The sequence below is a fragment of the Phyllobates terribilis genome, unplaced genomic scaffold (assembly GCF_046119375.1).
Source record: "Phyllobates terribilis strain yellow unplaced genomic scaffold, ASM4611937v1 Scaffold_2__4_contigs__length_985480577, whole genome shotgun sequence".
NCBI lineage: Eukaryota > Metazoa > Chordata > Amphibia > Anura > Dendrobatidae > Phyllobates > Phyllobates terribilis.
Window position 1 is genome coordinate 99699780 of NW_027362762.1, and position 27881 is coordinate 99727660.

The 27881-nt window shown below is 43.8% G+C and overlaps 1 protein-coding gene across 1 annotated transcript in view; it reads right to left on the reverse strand.

Annotated features, from left to right (window-relative positions):
• The window catches only part of ARHGAP20 (Rho GTPase activating protein 20), a 164157-nt gene that overhangs the window by 76246 nt on the left and 60030 nt on the right, over window positions 1-27881 (reverse strand). Inside the window, exon 4 of the mRNA XM_073662442.1 lies at window positions 17426-17575. Coding sequence (XP_073518543.1) covers window positions 17426-17575 — 150 coding nt within the window. The remainder of the gene's footprint in view (window positions 1-17425; window positions 17576-27881) is intronic.

Genomic DNA, 27881 nt, shown 5'->3' on the forward strand with positions numbered 1-27881 from the left:
GCATACACCGGTACCCGACAATTTACAACAGAAAGAATAGAGCATCACACATAGATTAGATAGATAGAAACATGTCAGTCTCATATATATGAAGTACAGTGACAGTGTTGCTTACAGAACTTGTCATTTAGTGTAAAGGATTTATTTAAAAAAATATTAGTGTTTTCATGCACCGTCTCTTTAAAAAAGCCGGCCGGCAATTCAGCAGCGGTATACCGGTACCCGACAATTTATAACAGACAGAATAGAGCTTCACACATAGATTAGATAGATAGAAACATGTCAGTCACATATATAAGAAGTACAGTGACAGTGTTGATTACTGTACTTGTCATTTAGTGTTAAAATAAAGGATTTATTTAAAAAAAAATTGGCGTGGGGTTCCCCTCAATTTTAGGCTCTAGCGGAGGTTAAGCAGACGGCTAAGGCAAATGTTTGAAGCCTGGGAAGGGGGTAATACCCACGTAGCTTCCCAGGCTACTAATATCAGCCCCCAGCTGAATACCTAGCCTTTACTAGCTATTAAAATGGGGGAACCCCCCCCAAAAAAATAACGTGGGGTCCCCCCTAATTTAATAGCTAGCAAAGGCTAGGCAGACAGATGGGGGCTGATTTTAATAGCCCAGGAAGGGTGCCATGAATATTGGCCCCCTCCCAGGCTAGAAACACCAGCCGTCAGCCGCCCCAGAAATGGCGCATCCATAGGATGTGCCAATTCTGGCACTTAGCCTCGCTCTTCCCACTGCCCTGTAGCGGTGGCAGAGGGGTAATAGGGCTGGGGTTGATGTCAGCTTATAATGCCAGCTGACATCAAGCCCAGGTTAGTATTGGAGAGGCGTCTATAAGACACCCCCATTACTAACCCCATAGTCAAAGTTAAAGAAAAACACAAACACCCAGAATAAAGTCCTTTAATTGAAATAAACACACAATTCTTTATTGCTCTAAATTAAACTATACTTACCATCACGCCCATTCCAGCTGAAGCCAACGATCTCCTGCAATAAAAGAAAAATAATAAAGCAACCTCATCCTTACCTTTCCATGGTTCCCACGATGGCTTCAGCACTGCTACATCGAGATGACAGGCTGGACCGCAGCAGAACGCTGCCATCCAGCCTGTCAACCCGCAGACACTGAGAAGCGCAGGCATGCTTGCGCTCCTCAGTGTCTGGCTGTGACGGCATAAAGATGAGCCGAGGTCATGTCCAATGAACTCAGCTCACCTCATGCACGTCACTGACAGCGTGGGAGAATTCTCCTGCACTCAGCGCTTCAGCGTGAGAATTCTCCCACGCTGTCAGTGACATACTTGAGGTGAGCTGAGTTCATTGGACATGACCTCGGCTCATCTTTATGCCGTTACAGCCAGACACTGAGGAGCGCAAGCATGCCTGCGCTTCTCAGTGTCTGCGGGTTGACAGGCTGGATGGCAGCGTTCTGCTGCGGTCCAGCCTGTCATCTCGATGTAGCAGTGCTGGAGCCGTCGTGGGAACCATGGAAAGGTAAGGATGAGGTTGCTTTATTATTTTACTTTTATTGCAGGAGATCGTTGGCTTCAGCTGGAATGGGCGTGATGGTAAGTATAGTTTAATTTAGAACAATAAAGAATTGTGTGTTTATTTCAATTAAAGGACTTTTTTCTGGGTGTTTGTGTTTTTTTAATTACTTTACTAGAAATTCATGGTAGTCATGTCTAATATTGGCGTGACCCCATGAATTTCGGGCTTAGGGCCAGCTGATAATGCCAAGCTGGCCTTAACCCCTTTATTACCCAGTGAGCCACCGCACCAGGGCCCTGGATGAGTTGGGTACAGCGCCAGAAGATGGCGCTTCTATGAACGCGCCATTTTCTGGGGCGGCTGCGGACTGCAATTTGCAGCGGGGGTGGCCCAGAAAGCTTGGGTCTCCCTGCGCTGCGGATTCCAGCCCCCAGCTGCCTAGTTGTACCTGGCTGGACACAAAAATAGGGAGAAGCCCCACGCATTTTTTTTTTTAATTATTTCATGAAATTCATGGAATAATTAAGAAAAAAAGGGCTTCCCTATATTGTTGTGTCCAACCAGGTACAAATAGGCAGCTGGTGGTTGGGGGCAGCCCGTTCCTGCCTGCTGTACCTGGCTGGACACAAATATAGGGCGAAGCCCCACGTCAATTTTTTTTAAATTATTTCAGGAAATTCATGAAATAATTAAAAAAATTGATGTGGGTCTTCGCCCTATATTTGTGTCCAGTCAGGTACAGCAGGCAGGAACGGGCTGCCCCCAACCACCAGCTGCCTATTTGTACCTGGCCGGACACAACAATATAGGGAAGCCCTTTTTTTCTTAATTATTCCATGAATTTCATGAATTTAAAAAAAAAATACGTGGAGCTTCGCCCTATTTTTGTGTCCAGCCAGGTACAACTAGGCAGCTGGGGGCTGGAATCTGCAGCGCAGGGAGGCCCAAGCTTTCTGGGCCCCACCCGCTGCAAATTGCAGTCCGCAGCTGCCCCGGAAAATGGCGCGTTCATAGAAGCGCCATCTTCTGGCGCTGTACCCAACTCATCCAGGGCCCTGGTGCGGTGGCTCACTGGGTAATAAAGGGGTTAAGGCCAGCTTGGCATTATCAGCTGGCCCTAAGCCCGAAATTCATGGGGTCACGCCAATTTTAGACATGACCACCATGAATTTCTAGTAAAGTATTTAAAAAAAACACAAACACCCAGAAAAAAGTCCTTTAATTGAAATAAAGACACAATTCTTTATTGTTCTAAATTAAACCATACTTACCGTCACGCCCATTCCAGCTGAAGCCAACGATCTCCTGCAATAAAAGTAAAATAATAAAGCAACATCATCCTTACCTTTCCATGGCTCCCACGACAGCTTCAGCTCTGCTACATCGAGATGACAGGCTGGACCGCAGCAGAACGCTGCCATTCAGCCTGTCATCCCGCAGACACTGAGAAGCACAGGCATGCTTGCGCTCCTCAGTGTCTGGCTGTGACGGCATCCAGATGAGCCGAGGTCATGTCCAATGAACTCAGCTCACCTCATGCACGTCACTGACAGCGTGGGAAAATTCTCACGCTGAAGCGCTGAGTGCAGGAGAATTTTCCCACGCTGTCAGGGACGTGCATGAGGTGAGCTGAGTTCATTGGACATGACCTCACCTCATGTATGTCACTGACAGCGTGGGAGAATTCTCACGCTGAAGCGCTGAGTGCAGGAGAATTTTCCCACGCTGTCAGTGACGTGCATGAGGTGAGCTGAGTTCATTGGACATGACATCGGCTCATCTTTATGCCGTCACAGCCTGACACTGAGGAGCGCAAGCATGCCTGCGCTTCTCAGTGTCCGCGGGATGACAGGCTGGATGGCAGCTTTCTGCTGCGGTCCAGCCTGTGTCTCGATGTAGCAGAGCTGAAGCTGTCCTGGGAACCATGGAAAGGTAAGGATGAGGTTGCTTTATTATTTTTCTTTTATTGCAGGAGATCGTTGGCTTCAGCTGGAATGGGCGTGATGGTAAGTATGGTTTAATTTAGAACAATAAAGAATTGTGTCTTTATTTCAATTAAAGGACTTTTTTCTGGGTGTTTGTGTTTTTTTTAAATACTTTACTAGAAATTCATGGTGGTCATGTCTAATATTGGCGTGACCCCATGAATTTCGGGCTTAGGGCCAGCTGATAATGCCAAGCTGGCCTTAACCCCTTTATTACCCAGTGAGCCACCGCACCAGGGCCCTGGATGAGTTGGGTACAGCGCCAGAAGATGGCGCTTCTATGAACGCGCCATTTTCTGGGGCGGCTGCGGACTGCAATTTGCAGCGGGTGGGGCCCAGAAAGCTTGGGCCTCCCTGCGCTGCAGATTCCAGCCCCCAGCTGCCTAGTTGTACCTGGCTGGACACAAAAATAGGGCGAAGCCCCACGTATTTTTTTTTTAAATTATTTCATGAAATTCATGGAATAATTAAGAAAAAAAGGGCTTCCCTATATTGTTGTGTCCGGCTAGGTACAAATAGGCAGCTGGTGGTTGGGGGCAGCCCGTTCCTGCCTGCTGTACCTGACTGGACACAAATATAGTGCGAAGCCCCACATAATTTTTTTTTAATTATTTCATGAATTTCCTGAAATAATTAAAAAAAAATTGACGTGGGGCTTTGCACTATATTTGTGTCCAGCCAGGTACAGCAGGCAGGAACGGGCTGCCCCCAACCACCAGCTGCCTATTTGTACCTGGTTGGACACAACAATATAGGGAAGCCCTTTTTTTCTTAATTATTCCATGAATTTCATGAAATAATTAAAAAAAAAAAAAACGTGGAGCTTCTCCCTATTTTTGTGTCCAGCCAGGTACAACTAGGCAGCTGGGGGATGGAATCTGCAGCGCAGGGAGACCCAAGCTTTCTGCCCCCCCGCTGAAAATTGCAGTCCGCAGCCGCCCCGGAAAATGGCGCGTTCATAGAAGCTGGATGCTGTACCTGGCTGGCATACAAAAATATGGCGAAGCCCACGTCAAAAGTTTTGGGAAAAATTAATTAAAAAATAAATAATAATTTAGGGATTGCATCTTTATTAACTCCTCAAATGTCATTTAGTGTTAAAATAAAGGATTTATTTAAAAAAAAAAATGGCGTGGGATCCCCCATAATTTTAGTCTCTAGCGGAGGTTAAGCAGACGGCTGGGGCAGATGTTTGAAGCCTAGGAAGGGGGTAAAACCCACGGAGCTTCCCAGGCTACTAATATCAGCCCCCAGCTGAATACCTAGCCTTTACTAGCTATTAAAATGGGGGACCCCCCCCAAAAAAATGACATGGGGTCCCCCCTATTTTAATAGCTAGCAAAGGCTAGGCAGACAGCTGGGGGCTGATATTAATAGCCCAGGAAGGGTGCCATGAATAATGGCCCCCTCCCAGGCTAGAAACACCAGCTGTCAGCCGCCCCAGAAATGGCGCATCCATATGATGCGCCAATTCTGGCACTTAGCCTCGCTCTTCCACGCTGCCCTGGTGCGGTGGCAGGGGGTAATAGTGGTGGGGTTCATGTCAGCGCCAGCTGCCATGAAGCCCAGGTTAGTAATGATGGGCGTCTATAAGACACCCCCATTACTAACCTACAAAGTGTTAAAAAGAAAAAACACACTACACACAGAAAAAAATAATTTATTTGAAATTAAACAGACCATTTTATTTAATTCTTAGTTTACTAAAAATAATAGTTACCTGTCCACGTTCCTGCGCTGATCTCTCATGCACAGCTGTCACATCTGGAGATGGTGACAGCTGTGCATGGCTGCTGTAAGCTCACGCTGCCGGGAACACGTCCGCTCCCGGCAGCGGGAGCCCCTGACTGAGGTCACCAGAGTGCATTCAGGCAGCGCTGCTCCGGAGACCTCCTTTATGGCAGTGCTGTACCGTGGGAATTTCTCACGATACAGCAGTGCCGTAAAGGAGCTAACCGGAGCAGCGCTGCCTGAACTCCGGTGAACCCGCTTATGCAATGACGGGGCTGCTTTACGGCCCCGTCATTCTAGCGGCGGCGGCGGTTCAGAGCGGTCACATTCTATGTGGCTGCTCTGAACTGGAGATCTTCGTGGGACACTCGTGGACTACTACGGAGGGGTAAGGATAAGGTTGTGGTTTATTATTTTATATTTTATTACAGGAGATCGATGGCTTCGGGGAATTAGGTGTCTAGGTGAGTATAGGTGTAGTTTTTTATTTTTTACTTTATTTTAGGTGGCGATCGGCGGGGACAGGTAATGTATGAACTAATTTATTGTAGGTAACCACTGGCCACCAATGACATGTATTTAACATTTATTGGGGCACAGTAGGGCAATTTAAATAGCAGGATCAGGCTGATGGGAACTACTGCTCACATCGAGCTGATCCTGCTGGCACGAGTGGACGGGGGACAGACATAGGCCGATGGGAGTAGTAGTGTCACATCGGCCTATGTCTGCCTGCACGCACACACCCGCACACATCGCAGACACCGCGCACACCCGCACACATCGCACACACCCGCACACATCGCACAGACACCCCGCACACACACGCGCACACACACTAATCATGACCGGTCTGATGGTCTGCGAGGTGAGGCTGACCTGTGCGGCCGTGAGAAAGTTCATGTGAGTTCATGCAGTCAAGCATGAACTCACATGAACCCTCTGAGGGCACCGCGGCTACTTCAAATGAACAGCTGATCGGCATCACCTGATACCTCAGCTGTTCATTTGAAATAACCGGCGGGAAAGCGCAGCACAGAACGGGAAAGCCGGCGGTGAAGTCTTTTCACTGCCGGCTTCCCCGCCCGGGTCCTTCGCTCCTTGGTGCTGCGCTCCCCGCCCGGTCCTAACTTACGATCGGGATGGGAGGTGGCGAGGGGAGCGGAGGATCGGGGTGGGAGGCTGCGGGGAAGCAGTATGGGGCTGTGTGATTGTTTAAAAGCCGGCGGCTTTTTACCGCGCGCCGGCTTTTAAACAATCAGGAGAATTCTCTCACGCTGGGATGGCATTCTGATGACAGGCTGGATCTCAGCTGAGCGCTGCCATCCAGCTTGTCATCCTTCAGAGACACTGCAGAGCGCAGGCATTATGGGAACTTCTGATTCCGGTATTCGATATTGTAAAAGTATCGGAATTAAGTATCGGAATTCCGATACCGCGAATATCGGCCGATACCCGATATTTCAGTATCGGAATGCTCAACACTAATTATGAGAGATCAGTGACGATTACAGTAGGACAGGAACCAGCAGTAAGTGACCACATAGACGAGATGGTGGTGGCAGTATTGTTCCTACTGAGTTTTTCTAGCTTGGGGTCTAATAACATGTCCTACTGATTTCCACCGTCAATACGGTGCATCCCACACAATCTGAGACTCTTAGCACTTATTGGACAGTGTCAGAGCATATTCAGAGTGCAATCATATATTTCCAGAGGAAGAACAGAGGAGCATAATACCGGGAGTAGGACCAGTATGAGGTTCCCGCGTGAAGGCCTCTTCATTGACCTCATGCCACCGATCTCAAAGGCTATTATGGAGAAGAGAAATATGGCAATGGAGGCTGGAATGGAGGTCTCTCCTCTTCAGCAACAAGTCCCGCTTTTATCTTGGACGCAAAAATAGCTTGAGATTTGTCTGGAGACCAGGTGGGTAACGCCATGAAGAGGCCTTCAAGAGCGAACGTCACAATGGTGCTTCACCCAGTATTATGCTGTGGGGTGGCATAATGTACGTTAAGTCTTTATTCCAGGTACACCAACAGATCGGGGTTACATTGATTTGACTGTGAAACCAGTGGTCCAGCCATTTCTCCAAAGTGCCACAGGAGCCGTTTTTTAACACGACAGCACCAGGCTGCACGATGTTCGTGCAACTATGAGCAGCCTACATGGCCTAAATGTGCTACCATGCCCTGCAGCGTCTCCAGACTTGTCTCCCATCAAGCACAACTGAGATGTCCTTGATCGGCAAATGCACAGGGATCTGCCAGCAGCGGATCTTGATGATTTGCCCAAGTGTATTCAGCGCAGCAGAACATTGCTCAGGCAACTATTAATAATCTAACTGATAGCAGGAAGATGTGTAAGTCTGGGGATTTCTGCGGGTGGTGTTCATACTTGATACTGAATAAATCACAATATTTTCAAAATGTCATTTTTGTGATTTCTTATTTCACAACTTCTCCTTCCTGGTTGCAATTTCATTGTTGAGAGCTATATACATGTGTGTGTATATATATATATATATATATATATATATATATACACATGGTATATACACTGTGTTCCAAATTATTATGCAAATAATATTTTCTCAGATTTTCCCAAATTACCTATATGAATTGCAGTCATTGTAATTTTCCAGTCAAATAACTATTAGAGTACAATTGAAAGGTTTTTGTACAAACTGCCTATGATAACAGTATATTTTTAAAAAAATAAACTCAAACTGCACTCAAAATGCATGTTCCAAATTATTATGCACAGCAGAGTTTTCAACCTTTTCATTTTAATAAAGAACAAAAAAATGGTCATTTTTGAAATTCTAAGCATTAGCAGGTTATTACAAACTGAAATCAAACAGTTTTCAACTCAAAACTCTATTCTAGGTGATGTTACATTTGGACATAGGACCGCTTGTTCGAAAGGAGCTTCTGAACTCTCTCGTCCATTGAATTTGTCAGGTTTTGGATGGTTTCTGCTAGAATTGTTTTGCATGAGGACAGAATACCCTCCCAGAGCTGTTGCTTAGATGTGAACTGCCTCCCGCCATCATAGACACTCCTTTTGATGATGCTCCAGAAGTTCTCAATGGGGTTGAGGTCAGGGGAGCATGGGTGCCACACCATAAGTTTGTCCCTTTTTATGCCCATAGCAGCCAGAGATGCAGATGTGTTATGTGCAGCATGAGACGGGGCATTATCATGCATAAAAATGATCTTGCTGCGGAATGCATGGTTCTTCTTCTTGAACCATGGCAGGAAGTGCTGTTTGAGAAACTCAACATACATTATGGAGTTCATCTTTACCCCTTCAGGGATCCTAAAAGGGCCGACAATCTCTCTCCCCATGATTCCAGCCCAAAACATTACTCCACCTCCTCCTTGTTAGTGCCGTAGCCGTGTTTGCATGGGGTGTCCATTAACCAGCCATCCTCCACTCCATCCATCTGGACCATCGAGATCATTTCATGCATGAGTCCATCCATTCACCTTTTCTGCGTCGCACAAAGACACGGTGGTTGGAACCAAAGATCTCAAATTTGGACTCATCACACCAAAGCACAGATTTCCACTGGTCTAATGTCCATTCCTTGTGTTCTTTAGCCCAAACAAGTCTCTTCTGCTTGTTGCCTGTCCTTAGCAGTGGTTTCCTAGCAGCTATTTTACCATGAAGGCCTGCTGCACAAAGTCTCCTCTGTTGAAGAGATGTGTCTGCTGCTAGAACTCTGTGTGGCATTGACCTGGTCTCTAATCTGAGCTGCTGTTAAGATGCGATTTCTGAGGCTGGTGACTCGGATAAGCATCCTCAGAAGCAGAGGTGACTCTTGGTCTTCCTTTGCTGGGGCGGTCCTCGTGTGAGCCAGTTTCTTTGTAGCGCTTGATGGTTTTTGCAACTGCACTTGGGGACACTTTCAAAGTTTGCCCAATTTTTCGGACTGACTTACCTTCGTTTCTTAAAGTAATGATGGCCACTCGTTTTTCTTTACTTAGCTGCTTTTTTCTTGCCATAATACAAATTCTAACAGTCTATTCAGTAGGACTATCAGCTGTGTATCCACCTGACTTCTGCACAACACAACTGATGGTCCCAACCCCATTTATAAGGCAAGAAATCCCACTTATTAAACCTGACAGGGCACACCTGTGAAGTGAAAACCATTTCCGGTGACTGCCTCTTGAAGCTCATCAAGAGAATGCCAAGAGTGTGCAAAGCAGTCATCAAAGCAAAAGGTGGCTACTTTGAAGAACCTAGAATATAAGACATATTCTCAGTTGTTTCACACTTTTTTGATAAGTATATAATTCCACATGTGTTAATTCATAGTTTCGATGCCTTCAGTGTGAATGTACAATTTTCATACTCATGAAAATACAGAAAAATCTTTAAATGAGAAGGTGTGTCCAAACTTTTGGTCTGTACTGTATATACATATATATACCCATACAGGATATAGTCACACATCCCAATTCGTAGGGTCTTTCTGCACCACCCCCTTCCCGATAAGAGCTGCAGGTTGCACATTTTAACACTACACTAGAACTGGAAGGAGATCCGCGCTCTTTACTGTGTTATTTAAGGAAACAATCTTCTCCTGCCAGTTTTCCGGCTACAAGAATGGACTCTTGATAAACATTTGGCTTTTTTCACATATGTTCCTTAGCAGGTGTCCTTGGCAGCCAATCTTTTCCTGAAATTGCTCTTGGAGTATTAGTACAGCCGTGTCACTGTGATAGTCCTTTATCTACAAGTACAGAAGCCATCAGATACTACTATATAATACCTTTATAATTGATGGCAATATTTTTGATAAAAAACTTTACTAGTCTCATGTAGATTCTGGGGGTCATCTTGAGTTTTGATATTAGTGCCATTTCCTTCCCCCATGTAATAATTAGAAAAACTGACCACCACTTAGCATTCACCTCATTGATATATAAAGTATTGTGAAGTCACCTAGGGGGTCAATCAGGTTCTGTAAATTGTGAAGATGAGCTGGAGAGGAGATAGTTTGGCTTTTGCCAGGAAAATAGGATTTGTTTAATTCATGAAGACTCTGCTCCTGGATCAATATTAGCGGGATCCAGCCGACGTGCTAGAAAGAAGTGATATAATGCGGCGGCTCAGTGTTACTGGTGGAAACATCTCATGAGTAGGTGCTATGTGGAGTGGAAGAGCCAGACTTCATTGAACTAATATGGGTCTAAGTTTGGCAAAATTAGAACATGTTCATTATCTTTAGGACTTTTCCACAATACTCCGCTCGAGAAAAAAAATGATGAGAGATGAGTGAATCGATTCGATGCAATCGAGTTTGTGTCGAATTTTATGAAATTCACTGAACCCGGCGAATTTGAACAATTTGTTATCCGATTCTGGCGAATTACTAAAAATGCCTGCCACTAAATTAATACAAGGCAGAAGACTACATCAGCCAAAGAGGACTCACATAACCTCTGGTGGGCTTGTAAATAATGTGTTGCAGCTATCACATCACATAGTATATCAGAGCCTATCAAAGGCTGTATAAAAGCCGAGGTAGGGAATGCAGTGCAGCAAACATTTTGGGATGAATCTGTTTAGTGATTCTGACTAGTGATTCCGGATGAGCTCCACTGCAGGCTAGCAACTGCAGGAGCTGGAACAGGCTCTGTCCTCTGAGGTAACTCTTCTCAGACTGTACTGGACTAGACTGACTCAAGACTCTGACTAGACTGAACTGCCTAGCTCCACCTTCCCTATTTATATCCCTAACGGGCTCCCTCTGCTGGTCTGAGGTGGAAGGTGGAGATGTGTGAATGTTTATGGGGGCCTCTTGTGGAGGATTCCATTAATGCACACTTCTAGGATCCGTGGTACCAAGCGCAGCTGGGCGCCACAATTCCTTCTGGACAGGTCATCAGTATCCGATCAGTGGGATCCAACCCCTTCACCAATCAGCTGTTAATAGCTCCAGCAGCCAATAGACGTATACAGTGTAGACAGCTAGAACAGCACAGCTCCAAACACCGCATATGGACTATTCTTGGGTACCGCAGCTCTGCTCCCATTTACTTCAATAAAGCTAGACTGCAGTACAAGACAGCTATAGATGACTGGATGATGCAAAATTCAAATTTGCATGTTCGAGTGGACTTTTCCAGGAAATTAAATTTTCGAAGAAGTTATTCTCCACGGATTTAATGTCCCTTATTATGGAGAGACCCCAGAGCCTAATAAGCGTAGTATGTAAAAAATCCTTATGCTCACCTCATCGCTCACCTCTCCGGTCCCTCAACCTTTCACCATTACCCTTCTGGTCCTCAGCATATCTTCAGATTGTCACTACTCATACTGAAATCCCCAGGCTTCTCATGCTGGGTCGAGACTTCTGACCTTCATGAGGCCCAGGAGGGTTCTTCACACACTATGACTTTGTGATCTTAGGGTGATTCTTCACGGCTCTCATCAAAGCTGGAAGTTCCAGCCCAGAGTGGCCCCGAGATTTCAGCACGAGAGGCAATGATCTGAAGATGCGGTGAGGACTAGATAGATGATGGTGAGGAGCAGAGCGGCCAGAAAGGAGAGTGGTGAGGTGAGTGTTAGGATTTTATTATTTTTTTTTTTAACATTTTGATAGCCCTTTAAAGTTCAGAAAAATGTCGGCCAGCTGCCACCATTTTGCTGAATCAGCTCAGAAGCTAATTTTAAAAAATCCGCATTTTGGTGAATGCAAATTTTTGTAAGATTCAAGTAGAATTCAATTCTACTTGGATTGATTTGCTCCTCTCTACCGATGGCCCATGGACAGGTGTGTTGCTGTTTTTTGGAAGAAAGTAGCCAAGTTTTTCTAATCATGTGCCATTAGAGGCTGGCATTGATTAGATATATACTGATACACTAGTGACTAAACTATTAGCATAAGTGTAATCCTGACCGTACATATGGTATCTTATGAGAAATAGTAGAGTTTGATTTTATTTTATGTATATTTTTAATGATTTTACAATTGTTTTATTTTATGGCACTATATGCAGTCATATAATAATATCAAGTAATAGTTAATAATAATAATAATAATAATAATAATAATAATGAAATAGTGTGTTCTATTCAAATAGTGATTCTAATTCAGGCTGTGTGATTTTTTTCCACCCTCCAATTCCAATGCTTACTGAGATTCCTGGATACCTCATCCTCATTATTGACCACGTTTTGACTTTAATCACATGCAGCACTTTGGATGAACTCTCACCCTGCTATAAAGCTGAGATGGACAAACCATATGTGGGATTTTTTCACTTTTACTAGAGGCTGTTTTAGGACAACCTTTACAAACAGTTTTTACATATATTATATGTTTGCCTTATATATATTAGTAAAAGGTGTCATAGATATGGAAATCTGCAAAAATATTTGCATAAAGTATGGTTACTTGCGGCAGCAAATAACACTTTTAAAATGGACCTGTCACTTGCCATAATTTTTTTTTACGTGAAATGTTGATGTTTTCCTGAATCCAGGACTATTTTTGTTTTGTTCCTGTGTCTCTCCATTCCTGAGATATGACCCCTTCTTCCCTGTACATAAATCATCTTTTTTATTGGCAACTGGGCATGGAAAAGAGTTTAAGAATACCCCCACTTGGCTCACAAGACTAGATTAATACATAGGGAAGAGATGGCCATATCTCAGGAATGGAGAGGCGCAGGAACAAAAGAAAAACAGCACCAGATTCACGAGAACAGCGGCATTTACACCAAGTAAAAAAAATACATATTTATGGCGAATGCTATATCTTCTGCATTTTTTCACCTTCTATTATTCAACTTATTATGTAATGCTGAAACATTGCACCATGTTGGGAATTGCTCCCTCTTGCTGTGAGGGTAATACCACAACACTGTAAAGCAAGGCCTTCATGGCTGCAGTAAAAAAAATCCACATCATACCCAAATGTGTAATTAATGAAGTCAATCAATACTGTTCCCTAAAAGCCATGTCTATAACTGTCTGTGAAAGGACAAAAATGGCTCACATATCCCATACACAGCGCCACTCGTGTCCATAGACTGTCTATGGTATCACATTCCATCCCCATTCCGATTTACATGCGAACTGCAAAATCTTTGGCCTATTTGTTTTACAGTATACTATAATATACGGTACCTTTAATCCATCACCTGTTGAACTAGAAATCCTGATAATCCAACAGATGATATAAATAATCCCAAACTGTATTATTTCTATAATTCCCTTATAGCACTAGTGTCTTCACTGGGCCCTCCCAGCGGTCATCAATGGATCCTCTGGTTACATATGTGCATAAGTCAGAATACAAAGTGACAGCCACCCTCCACTAGTGCAGGCATCAGCACACCAGCGCTGAAATTGGTGCCAAAAAGTATTAGTGTGTAAGCCATGGCATGGGACCAATATATGTACATTACGCAGGATCTCTGATGAAACTTGGAGGACTCATTGCTGACCATCAGGGTCTGTATCTCCCCAAGGAACTTATTTTGGCACCAGTACGAACCCATCAAGGATAATTCTGGGATGTATAAATACACATGTGTATAGGATAAATGTTCTACATACTCGCAAACAATCCTACAAACCAAACCATATAATGGCAAGTTTTACGGAAACTCCATCCAAAAATAGACTTTGCTGTTTTTTTGGGGGGAAGGTAGGGGTAGCGGTCCAAAGCTGTCCGGGAGTGTGGTTAAACATCTCAGTTTGGAACATTAAAATATTTGTAAGTATTCAATGATCCAGGGGATAACTGGAATTTTACTGGATTCATGACATTGGGCCTCAACTTGAAATATCTCATAGATTGGTTGAGCTTCCAACCGGGTGGAAAGACCTCCATCTACTTAACATCTGTGGGATGGAAATAGATACTCATGGGTGCCAGCTACAGTGTTCATAATGTTATCTATTTTTTAGCCACTTGGCCCATTTCTTTATCACTTCTTCAGGGAACTAGAGAAGACCTCATGGCATCCATCATGAATTTCAGGCTTGGGCGGGATTGCTTTTTAAGCCAGTAACGAAATGGAAATAGACTGGGATGTTCAGATTTCTTGAAGAATGCGTACATGAAATCTTTCAGAGATCTTGTGCAGATATCAAACACACATTGTGATGATGATAGCTATAATAATTCATATGAGCATAACTGTAGCAGCAAATACAAATAATGTTTATAACATTAAAAATGATCAGCCAAAAACTGCCGCAAGGGTTAACCATGGCCGCCCACGTGACTCAAGTCCTCATTACCGCTCACACATCTCCAAGATGGAGCGTCAGCCAAAATATTGTTTATCAGGAGAGTATTCACATATTCATGTCTGTTCCAATTATACAAATGGATTCTTCAAATACCGAATTGTTAACATTTAATTAAACAGTCATATATTCTGCGGAGAGAAAGTGGTCCCAGTGTTTAATCTGCTGCATTGAGTTTTGTATATCATTCCTGAGCACCTCTGAGCTTGCTCTTCTAATTTATGAGAACATCTGTACTATACAAAGAGAGATATGATCAGGTTTCGACAATTGCAGCCCATTGTAGACTCCCAAAAATCTTAGTAATGGCTTAAAAGGTTATCTGATACCAGTGATAAAGGGTTATTATTCCCATCGTAAAAAGTTATTCCTGGAGTTAAGAGAAAAGATTCACACTGCCCTGTCCGGGGCCAAGTCAGGTTCTCCGTGGCAGTGGGACCAGGGAAGGCTTCACGTCTGTGGCCAGTATTCTCAGCCTGGCATCCCTTGCACCTCTTGCGCTAAACAGACCTCATGATGTCATGACGTCACTAGAGTTGAGCGAATCTTTTGAAATTTGAATTTGCTAGCCTCACTAAATTTGCTGATAAAGATTCAATTAGCAGTGAATCACAAGTACTCTAATTACCTACACGCAACCTCCGATCCTCACAAGATCTCCTTCTCTACTTCCCTCTTATCTCCTCTTCCCTCAATTGTATGCAAGATTTCTCCTGTGCATCCACCTACTCTGGAACTCTCTACTCCAACACATCAGACTCTCGCCTACTGTGGAAACCTTCAAAAGGAACCTGAATACCCACCTCTTCCGACAAGCTTACAACCTGCAGTAACCCTCGCTCCACCATACCGCTGCATGACCAGCTCTACCCTCACCTACTGTATCCTCACCCATCCCCTGTAGATTGTGAGCCCTCGTGAGCAGCATCCTCTCTCCTCCTGTACTAGTCGCCGACTTGTTCAAAATTTATTGTAATTGTGAGACATGCAAAAGTAGTGCTGTTGCAGAGTGTGACATGCAGAAGTAGTGCTGTTGCTTTAAAAGCATTCAGCAACTATTAGCAGTAACACAAGCACATGAGACAGGAAGTGTTGTGTGCCAGAAGAATCCAGCAACTAGAGGGGTTAACACAGTCACAGGAGAAGGGGAGTGTTTAAGCAGAGCCCCAAGGGGATTGTGGGGAAGTTGTTTACTGTCTGGCTGGAGCCGAAGAGAAAGGTGGTGTGTGTGTTCTGCATCTGACAGAAGAGCCCCTGCAAGGTAGAGTTCCTGAACTAGTAGTGCAGAGTATTGTCAGGCAGAAAGATAGGGACTGGAAGAAATGGTGTCACAGGGATCATCTCCCTCATCAAACCCTCCCCTCCTCCTCCATCTCACTGTGCTGTAAGGAATGCTGTGTTCATTAATGTGCCTTTGCATTAGAACTGTGCTGTCCTGTACTACTGGGAAAACTGTGAACTGCTGTGCAACTAAAGAAACTGTACTGTGTGTCACTGGAGCCTGTTGCTCATAATACTTAACTTGCACTGGCTGTGCGGCTTCTTATACACGGGCAGCACAGTGGCTCAGTGGTTAGCACAGTAGCCTTGCAGCACTGGGGTCCTGGGTTCAAATCCCACCAAGGACAATATCTGCAAGGAGTTCGTATGTTCTCCCTGTGTTTGCGTGGGTTTCCTCTGGGTTCTCCGGTTTCTTCCCACACTCAAAGACATACTGATAGGGAATTTAAACTGTGAGCCCCAATGGGGATAGTGCCGATAATGTGTATGAATTGTAAAGCGCTTTGTTGGCACTATATAAATAAAGAGATTATTATTATTAAATGCTACTGTTTTACCGTTTATGAGGACTCTTGTCAAGTGAGTCTGGTCAGCAAGTGAAACAACCTAAGTGTCTGTGCCTGAGGGTCAATACTCCTGTGTGCCTGAGAGAAGCTGCAGCACATGGTCTATGGTCGCCCTAAGTAACGGTTCCCCTAGGATTCCAAAGAATTCATGTAACCTGTCTCGCCCCTATCTGAACCTAGCGGCGTGCGTGCAACAATTGTTTGTGCTATATACATCCCGTTCACATGTAAAGTGCCATGGAATAAATGGCACTATAATAATAAATAATAATAATAATTGCCCGGAAAATACGTGTGTAACAATCTGAGGTCTCCTAGGACTGTATCCAACTAATTTCAACCTATAACGCCAAAACAACCTCAGAAATGTCATATTTATCTCATTATACACAGTGGGTGAATAACGGCATCAAACACGTCATCACTTTTCTAAATAAATATATTTCTAAAGGTGCTATTGACGTGAAATTCTCATCAGATGTCGGTAAAAACCCATCCAATCCACATAGGCAAAGAAATCAAACCATAGATTTCATAAATTAAGTTATGTGTAATAATGAGAAATGGCAAAAACTGAAGCTGGCACGTTTAAGAACTTGGTTTTCATACCTTGATAAAGGCACCGGTCCGGCGCAGAAACGCGTTGGTATAAATAAAAAAAACGTTTTGGAATCCAAAGCCATTATACCTCTGGAAGAACCCTGCCCTCCTGCCACAGGGCAGCAGCGGCTTTCCACACCTTTATCGGTATTGTTCCTGCACACAACATCTTTAGATGAGCACTATCATCGTTATACATATCCCTTACCAGAAGGTATTGCTCTATTTTATTTTGTGTGCACTTTTGTCCTTCTCCAGAGATTCTTAATAATGAGAAATGACACAGGGAAAAAGTATTGAACGCGCTTACTAAAATGTAATCAATACTTCGTACAAAAGTCTTTGTAGGTGATGACAGCTTCAAGATGCCTCCTGTATGGAGAAACTAGTCACATGCATTGCTCAGGTGTGGGTACAATACAAATCCTCGGTGCCATCAAACCACTAACTATCGTCAAACACATTTGAATGTACACACCTGAAAGTGGCAACACAGTTGGTGATTGGCCAGCCGATGACAAACGACCTCTCGGGGTAAGTGCTGCCCTCACAGACTTCCTCCATGCAGGACGCTGTCCACATCTCACTTACCCGGACATGGTGCTTCAGTTTATAGTGAGAAGGAGACCTGTAAAAATGAAGAGAAAATGCTATAAATACTGAGCCTACCCTACAGCTTTCTCCAGCTTTGCCTTATATTGGGTACCGCTGATTCCCCTTCTTTCTTGACTAATATTGGTCATGGAAACTTTACAATTTCTCATTTTTATAATACACATTCATTATCTTTAATTTCTTTTGTGACCAGTGTAAAATGAATCTCAAGTTGAAAAAATAAACCATCAACAAGATGCTGCTGCCAGATGGAACGTTATTAGGTTTATTATGTATATTTTGAATTTCTACCTTAGTGCTCTATACCGACATATATCACAAAAGGATCACGAGTTTGTAACACAGTACTGAGAATAAAAAGCAAAGTAGCAATAAGATCCATCAGCAGCAGCTGCCCTGCTTGATGATGGGTTCTAAGTAGCAACGTATTGTAGGGAACTATAAAGAGGACCTATAATTAGGAAAGAGGCACGTGCAAATTAAGAAATAGAATATTTTACAAAGATCTCTTAGTTTTGACTAAAACCCAATATAAAATTACACTCCTAAAGATTGAAATAGCAGCAACAAGAAGCAAAAAAAAGTCGATGAGTTAGGGAAGTCACGGGATCGATAGACATGATAATGATATGCAAATGATGAAAAAATGGATAGAAATTTCATATATACAGTACAGACCAAAAGTTTGGACACACCTTCTCATTTAAAGATTTTTCTGTATTTTCATGAGTATGAAAATTGTACATTCACACTGAAGGCATCAAAACTATGAATTAACACATGTGGAATTATATACTTAAAAAAGTGTGAAACAACTGAAAATATGTCTTATATTCTAGGTTCTTCAAAGTAGCCACCTTTTGCTTTGATGACTGCTTTGCACACTCTTGGCATTCTCTTGATGAGCTTCAAGAGGTAGTCACCGGAAATGGTTTTCACTTCACAGGTGTGCCCTGTCAGGTTTAATAAGTGGGATTTCTTGCCTTATAAATGGGGTTGGGACCATCAGTTGTGTTGTGCAGAAGTGTAGTGGATACACAGCTGATAGTCCTACTGAATAGACTATAAGGCTAAGTGCCGACGTTGCGGAACTGAAGCGTATTTTTTACGCTTCTCCCTGGCGGGAAAATCGCATGAGGATTTTACATGTGGTTTTCCCGCCAGGTAGAAGCGTTTGTGAGGGGTCTTTGCAGCGTCTTTGCATGCATTTCCGCATGCGGGTTATCAAGCACTTCTCCAACTGATTTAAGCATCACTTGGAAAAGTGCTTGACAACTTGTTCACACTATATAAATCCATGCAAGCGGCATGGATTTATATAATGTGACCAAGTAATAGTTAAAAAAAAGAATCAGAATGGTAAAAAATAAAAAAATAAAGTTTATACTCACCTACCGATGCATTCTCGGCCCCGTCCGGAGTCTTGAGCGGCTCACGCTGTTGTGTGCAGGACCTGCGGTGACGTCATTGAGTCATGTGATGGGTCACATGACTCAATGACGTGGCAGGTCCTTCACACAACAGCGCGACGGAGGGAAAACATCAGAAGATAAGTATAAACTTTATTTTATTCTTTTTTTTACAGGTTCTTTGATACCCAGGTCTGGATGAGAGTCTCCTCTCCTCCAGACTTGGGTACCATCCGCACATTGATTCCGCATGTGGAAACGCAAAATTAATGAACATGCTGCGGATTTTTGACCGCAGCATATACGCTGCGGAAAAATCCGCAGCATGGGCATTGACATTGCGGAATGCCATTGGGGACCATGGGGTGCGGATATACATGCGTTTTACAAGCGTTTACGCTGTGGAAATTCCACAGCATATACGCTTGTAATACGCAACGTGGGCACGCAGCCTTAGAATTTGTATTATGGCAAGAAAAAAGCAGCTAAGTAAAGAAAAACGAGTGGCCATCATTACTTTAAGAAATGAAGGTCAGTCAGTCCGAAAAATTGGGAAAACTTTGAAAGTGTCCCCAAGTGCAGTTGCAAAAACCATCAAGCGCTACAAAGAAACTGGCTCACATGAGGACCGCCTCAGGAAAGGAAGACCAAGAGTCACATCTGCTTCTGAGTATAAGTTTATCCGAGTCACCAGCCTCAAAAATTCGCAGGTTAAAAGCAGCTCAGATTAGAGACCAGGTCAATGCCACACAGAGTTCTAGCAGCAGACACATCTCTACAACAACTGTTAAGAGGAGACTTTGTGCAGCAGGCCTTCATGGTAAAATAGCTGCTAGGAAACCACTGCTAAGGACAGGCAACAAGCAGAAGAGACGTGTTTCGGCTAAAGAACACAAAGACTGGACATTAGACCAGTGGAAATTTGTGCTTTGGTCTGATGAGTCCAAATTTGAGATCTTTGGTTCCAACCACCGTGTCTTTGTGCGATGCAGAAAAGGTGAACGGATGGACTCTACATGCCTGGTTCCCACCGTGAAGCATGGAGGAGGAGGTGTGATGGTGTGGGGGTGCTTTGCTGGTGACACTGTTGGGGATTTATTCAACATTGAAGGCATTCTGAACCAGCATGGCTACCACAGCATCTTGCAGCAGCATGCTATTCCATCCGGTTTGCGTTTAGTTGGACCATCATTTATTTTTCAACAGGACAATGACCCCAAACACACCTCCAGGCTGTGTAAGGGCTATTTGACCAAGAAGGAGAGTGATGGGGTGCTACGCCAGATGACCTGGCCTCCACAGTCACCAGACCTGAACCCAATCGAGATGGTTTGGGGTGAGCTGGACCGCAGAGTGAGGGCAAAAGGGCCAACAAGTGCTAAGCATCTCTGGGAACTCCTTCAAGATTGTTGGAAGACCATTTCTGGTGACTACCTCTTGAAGCTCATCAAGAGAATGCCAAGAGTGTGCAAAGCAGTCATCAAAGCAAAAGGTGGCTACTTTGAAGAACCTAGAATATAAGACATATTTTCAGTTGTTTCACACTTTTTTGTTAAGTATATAATTCCACATGTGTTAATTCATACTTTTGATGCCTTCAGTGTGAATGTACAATTTTCATAGTCAAGAAAATACAGAAAAATCTTTAAATGAGAATGTGTGTCCAAACTTTTGGTCTGTACTGTATATATATATATATATATATATATATATATATATAAAAACACTGCTCAAAAAAATAAAGGGAATACTTAAACAACAGAATATAACTCCAAGTGGATCAAACTTCTGTGAAATCAAACTGTCCACTTAGGAAGCAACACTGATTGACAATCAATTTCACATGCTGTTGAGCAAATGGAATAGACAATAGATGGAAATTATTGGCAATTATCAAGACACCCTCAATAAAGGAGTGGTTCTGCAGGTGGGGACCACAGACCACATCTCAGTACCAATGCTTTCTGGCTGATGTTTTGGTCATTGAATGTTGGGTGTGCTGTCACACTCGTGGTAGCATGAGATGAACTCTACAACCCACTGAAGTTGCTCAGGTAGTGCAGCTCATCCAGGATGGCACATCAATGCGAGCTGTGGCATGAAGGTTTGCTGTGTCTGTCAGCGTAGTGTCCAGAGGCTGGAGGTGCTACCAGGAGACAGGCCAGTACACCAGGAGACATGGAGGGGGCCGTAGGAGGGCAACAAGCCAGCAGCAGGACTGCTACCTCCGCCTTTGTGCAAGGAGGAACAGGAGGAGCACTGCCAGTGCTCTGCAAAATGACCTCCAGCAGGCCACAAATATGCATGTGTCTGCACAAACGGTTAGAAACCGACTCCATGAGGGTGGTATGAGGGCCCGACACCCACAGATGGGGGTTGTGCTCACATTCAACACCGTGCAGGACGCTTGGCATTTGCCACAGAACACAAGGATTGGCAAAGTCGCCACTGGTTCCCTGTGCTCTTCACAGATGAAGGCAGGTTCACACTGAGCACATGTGACAGACGTGACAGAGTCTGGAGACGCCATGGAGAGCGATCTGCTGCCAGCAACATCTTTCAGCATGACTGGTTTGGAAGTGGGTCTGTAATGGTGTGGGGTGGCATTTCTTTGGTATGTGCTCGCCAGAGGTAGCCTGACTGCCATTAGGTACCGAGATGAGATCCTCAGACCCCTTGTGAGACCATATGCTGGTGCGGTTGGCCCTTGGTTCCTCTTAATGCAGGACAATGCCAGACCTCATGTCTGGAGTGTGTCAGCAGTTCCTGCAAGATGAAGGCATTGAAGCTATGGACTGGCCCGCACGTTCCCCAGACCTGAATCCGATTGAGCACATCTGGGACATCATGTCTCGCTCTGTCCACCAACATCACGTTGTACCACTGACTGTCCAGGAGTTGGCGGATGCTTTAGTCCAGGTCTGGGAGGAGATCCCACAGGAGACCATCCGCAACCTTATCAGGAGCATGCCCAGGCGTTGTAGGGAGGTCATACAGGCACATGGAGGCCACACACAATACTGAGCCTCATTTTGACTTGTTTTAAAGACAAGTTGGATCAGACTGTAGTGTGTTTTTCCACATTAATTTTGGGGGTGACTCCAAATCCAGGCCTCTATTGGTTAATAGATTTGATTTCCATTGATGATTTTTGTGTGAGTTTGCTGTCAGCACATTCAACTGTGTAAAGAAAAAAGTATTCAATGAGAATATTACATTCATTCAGATCTAGGATGTGTTATTTGAGTGTTCCTTTTATTTTTTTGAGCAGTGTATATACAGTACAGACCAAAAGTTTGGACACACCTTCTCATTTAAAGATTTTTCTGTATTTTCATGACTATGAAAATAGTACATTCACACTGAAGGAATCAAAACTATGAATTAACACATGTGGAATTATATACTAAACAAAAAAGTGTGAAACAACTGAAAATGTGTCTTATATTCTAGGTTCTTCAAAGTAGCCACCTTTTGCTTTGATGACTGCTTTGCACACTCTTGGCATTCTCTTGATGAGCTTCAAGAGGTAGTCACAGGAAATGGTTTTCACTTCACAGGTGTGCCCTGTCAGGTTTAATAAGTGGGATTTCTTGCCTTATAAATGGGGTTGGGACCATCAGTTGTGATGTGCAGAAGTCAGGTGGATACACAGCTGATAGTCCTACTGAATAGACTGTTAGAATTTGTATTATGGCAAGAAAAAAGCAGCTAAGTAAAGAAAAACGAGTGGCCAACATTACTTTAAGAAATTAAGGTCAGTCAGTGCAAAAGATTGGGCAAACTTTGAAAGTGTCCCCAAGTGCAGTTGCAAAAACCATCAAGCGCTACAAAGAAATTGGCTCACATGAAAACCGCCCCAGGAAAGGAAGACCAAGAGTCACATCTGCTTCTGAGGATAAGTTTATCCGAGTCACCAGCCTCAGAAATCGCAGTTTAACAGCAGCTCAGATTATAGACCAGGTCAATGCCACACAGAGTTCTAGCAGCAGACATATCTCTTCAACAACTGTTAAGAGGAGACTTTGTGCAGCAGGCCTTCATGGTAAAATAGCTGCTAGGAAACCACTGCTAAGGACAGGCAACAAGCAGAAGAGACTTGTTTGGGCTACAGAACACAAGGAATGGACATTAGACCAGTGGAAATCTGTTCTTTGGTCTGATGAGTCCAAATTTGAGATCTTTGGTACCAACCACCGTGTCTTTGTGTGATGCAGAAAAGGTGAACGGATGTACTCTACATGCCTAGTTCCCATCGTGAAGCATGGAAGAGGTGTGATGGTGTGGGGGTGCTTTGCTGGTTACACTGTTGTGGATTTATTCAAAATTGAAGGCATACTGAACCAGCATGGCTACCACAGCATCTTGCAGCGGCATGCTATTCCATCCGGTTTGCGTTTAGTTGGACCATCATTTATTTTTCAACAGGACAATGACCTCAAGCACACCTCCAGGCTGTGTAAGGGCTATTTGACCAAGAGGGAGAGTGATGGGGTGCTACACCAGATGACCTGGCCTCCACAGTCACCAGACCTGAACCCAATCGAGATGGTTTGGGGTGAGCTGGACCGCAGAGTGAAGGCAAAAGGGCCAACAAGTGCTAAGCATCTCTGGGAACTCCTTCAAGATTGTTGGAAGACCATTTCCGGTGACTACCTCTTGAAGCTCATCAAGAGAATGCCAAGAGTGTGCAAAGCAGTCATCAAAGCAAAAGGTGGCTACTTTGAAGAACCTAGAATATAAGACATATTTTCAGTTGTTTCACACTTTTTTGTTAAGCATATAATTCCACATGTGTTAATTCATAGTTTTGATGCCTTCAGTGTGAATGTACAATTTTCATAGTCATGAAAATTCAGAAAAATTTTTAAATGAGAAGGTGTGTCCAAACTTTTGGTCTGTACTGTATATATATACAGTTGTGTGAAAAAGTGTTTGCCCCCCTTCCTGATTTCTTATTCTTTTGCATGTTTGTCACACTTAAATGTTTCAGATCACAAAAAAAATGTAAATATTAGACAAAGATAGCACAAGTAAAGACAAAATTCAGTTTTTAAATGAAGGTCTTTATTATTAAGGGAAAAGGAAATCCAAACCTACAGGGCCCTGGGTGTAAAAGTGACTACCTCCTAAACCTACTAACTGGTTGGGCCACCCTTAGCAGCAACAACTGCAATCAAGTGTATGCGATAACTGGCAATAAGTCTTTTACAACGTTCTGGAGGAATTTTGGCCACTCATCTTTGCAAAATTTTGTAATTCAGCCACATTGGAGGGTTTCCGAGCATGAACCGACTTTTTAAGGTCATGCCACAGCATCTCAATCGGATTAAGGTCAGGACTTTGACTAGGCCACTCCAAAGTCTTAATTTTGTTTTTCTTAAGCCATTCAAAGGTGGACTTGCTGGTGTGTTTTGGATCATTGTTCTGCTGCATAACCCAAGTGTGCTTCAGCTTCATGTCACAAACAGATGGCCGGCCATTTTTCAGGATTTTTTGGTAGACAGCAGAATTCATGTTTCCATTTACCACAGCAAGTCTTCCAGGTCCTGAAGCAGCAAAACAGTCAAAAACCATCACACTACCACCACCATATTTTACTGTTCGTATGATGTTCCTTTTTTGAAATGCTATGTTACTTCGATGCCGGTTGTAATGGGACATACACCTTCCAAAAAGTTCAACTTTTGTCTCGTCAGTCCACAGAGTATTCTCCTATAAGTCTTGGAGATCATCACGATGTTTTCTGGCAAAACTGAGATGAGCCTTTTTGGTTTTTTAGCTCAGCAGTGGGTTTCGTCTTGGAACTCTGCCGTGCATGCCATTTTTGCCCAGTCTCTTTCTTATGGTGGAGTCATGAACGTTGACCTTAACTGAGGTGAGGCCTGCAGTTCTCTGGATGTTGTGGGGTCCTTTGTGACCTCTTGGATGATTCGTCGCTGCCCTCTTGGGGTAATTTTGGTCGGCCAGCCACTCCTGGGAAGGTTCACTACTGTTCCATGTTTTCACCATTTGTGGATAATGGCTCTCACTGTGGTTCGCTGGAGTCCCAAAGCTTTAGAAATGGCTTTATAACCTTTTCCAGACTGATAGATCTTAATTACTTTGTTTCTCATTTGCTCCTGAATTTCTTTGGATCGCATCATGATGTCTAGCTTTTGAGGATCTTTTGGCCTACATCACTTTGTCAGGCAGGTCTAACAGTCGCGACACATGCAACCGTGGGGACTTGAGCACATTATTCGAGCACGCCGGAGCTACTCGGATAACACCTGAGCATGCTCGAATAGCACTATATCCGAGCATGCTCGCTCATCTCTAGTAAACAGCTGAAATGCCAAAACTTGTGTCACTGTCCAAATATTTCTGGACCTAAGTATATATACAGTACAGAGCAAAAGTTTGGACACACCTTCTCATTTAAAGATTTTTCTGTATTTTCATGACTATGAAAATTGTACATTCACACTGAAGGCATCAAAACTATGAATTAACACATGTGGAATTATATACTTAACAAAAAAGTGTGAAACAACTGAAAATATGTCTTATATTCTAGGTTCTTCAAAGTAGCCACCTTTTGCTTTGATGACTGCTTTGCACACTCTTGGCATTCTCTTGATGAGCTTCAAGAGGTAGTCACCGGAAATGGTCTTCCAACAATCTTGAATGAGTTCCCAGAGATGCTTAGCACTTGTTGGCCTTTTTGCCTTCACTCTGCGGTCCAGCTCACCCCAAACCATCTCGATTCGGTTCAGGTCTGGTGACTGTGGAGGCCAGGTCATCTGGCGTAGCACCCCATCACTCTCCTTCTTGGTCAAATAGCCCTTACACAACCTGGAGGTGTGTTTGGGGTCATTGTCCTGTTGAAAAATAAATGATGGTCCAACTAAACGCAAACCGGATGGAATAGCATGCTGCTGCAAGATGCTGTGGTAGCCATGCTGGTTCAGTATACCTTCAATTTTGAATAAATCCCCAACAGTGTCACCAGCAAAGCACCCCCACACCATCACACCTCCTCCTCCATGCTTCACGGTGGGAACCAGGCATGTAGAGTCCATCCATTCACCTTTTCTGCGTTGCACAAAGACACGTTGGCTGGAACCAAAGATCTCAAATTTGGACTCATCAGACCAAAGCACAGCTTTCCACTGGTCTAATGTCCATTCCTTGTGTTCTTTAGCCCAAACAAGTTTCTTCTGCTTGTTGCCTGTCCTTAGCAGTGGTTTCCTAGCAGCTATTTTACCATGAAGGCCTGCTGCACAAAGTCTCCTCTTAACAGTTGTTGAAGAGATGTGTCTGCTGCTAGAACTCTGTGTGGCATTTACCTGGTCTCTAATTTGAGCTGCTGTTAACCTGCGATTTCTGAGGCTGGAGACTTGGATAAACTTATCCTCAGAAGCAGAGGTGACTCTTGGTCTTCCTTTGCTGGGGCGGTCCTCATGTGAGCCAGTTTTTTTGTAGCGCTTGATGGTTTTTGCAACTGTACTTTGGGATACTTTCAAAGTTTTCCCAATTTTTAGCACTGACTGACCTTAATTTCTTAAAGTAATGATGGCCACTCGTTTTTCTTTACTTAGCTGCTTTTTTCTTGCCATAATACAAATTCTAACAGTCTATTCAGTAGGACTATCAGCTGTGTATCCACCAGACTTCTGCACAACACAACTGATGGTCCCAACCTCATTTATAAGGCAAGAAATCCCACTTATTAAACCTGACAGGGCACACCTGTGAAGTGAAAACCATTTCCGGTGACTACCTCTTGAAGCTCATCAAGACAATGCCAAGAGTGTGTAAAGCAGTCATCAAAGCAAAAGGTGGCTACTTTGAAGAACCTAGAATATAAAACATTTTTTCAGTTGTTTCACACTTTTTTGTTAAGGCTGTGTGCCCACGATGAGTTTTTCAAGCGTTTATGCTGCGGAATTTCCGCAGCATAAACGCTTCAAAAACGCATGGTAATCCGCCCCCCATGGTCCCCAATGACAAGCCGCACTGTCAATGCCCATGCTGCGGATTTTTCCGCAGCGTTTATGCTGCGCTCAAAAATCTGCAGCATGTCCATTAATTTTGCGGAAGCGCGGCGTAATCGCCGCCATTGACTTGCATTGAGACGCATATAATCCGTGTCAGTACATTTGTACTCGCGGATTATATGCGTTTCAATGTGTGGATGGTACCCAAGTCTGGAGGAGAGGAGACTCTCATCCAGACCTGGGTACCATTGTACCTGTAAAAAAAAGAATAAAATTAAAAAAAAAAGATTATATTCACCTTCCGACGGCCCCCGGTCTCCTTCACTGTGCTTGCGGGCAGGACTCAAGGACCTACGGTGATGTCACAGTCATGTGACCGCAGGCCCTTCAGTGCAGTGTCCCGCGATCAGCTGGCAGACAGGAGCGAGCGCAGCTACACACCCCGGGCCATCAGAGGGTAAGTATAGGTTTATTTTTATTTTTTTAAACATTCTTACGGTCACACTATATAAATCCATGCTGTTTGCATGGATTTATATAGTGTGACCTAGTTGTCAAGCACTTTCCAAGTGATGCTAAAATCGCCTGAAAAGTGCTTGTCAACCCGCATGCAGAAACGCATGTGAATAAGCTTCAAATCCGCATGTATTTGGCAGGAAAAACGCATGCACAATCTGCATGCGTTTTTTCTGCCAGGGAGATGTAGAAATGCTGCAGAAATTTTCTGCTTCATTTCTGCATCGTGGGCACATAGCCTTAGTATATAATTCCACATGTGTTAATTCATAGTTTTGATGCCTTCATTGTGAATGTACAATTTTCATAGTCATGAAAATACAGAAAAATCTTTAAATGAGAAGGTGTGTCCAAACTTTTGGTCTGTACTGTATATATAAAATAGTCAATAGAAATTCCGGCACTCAAATGT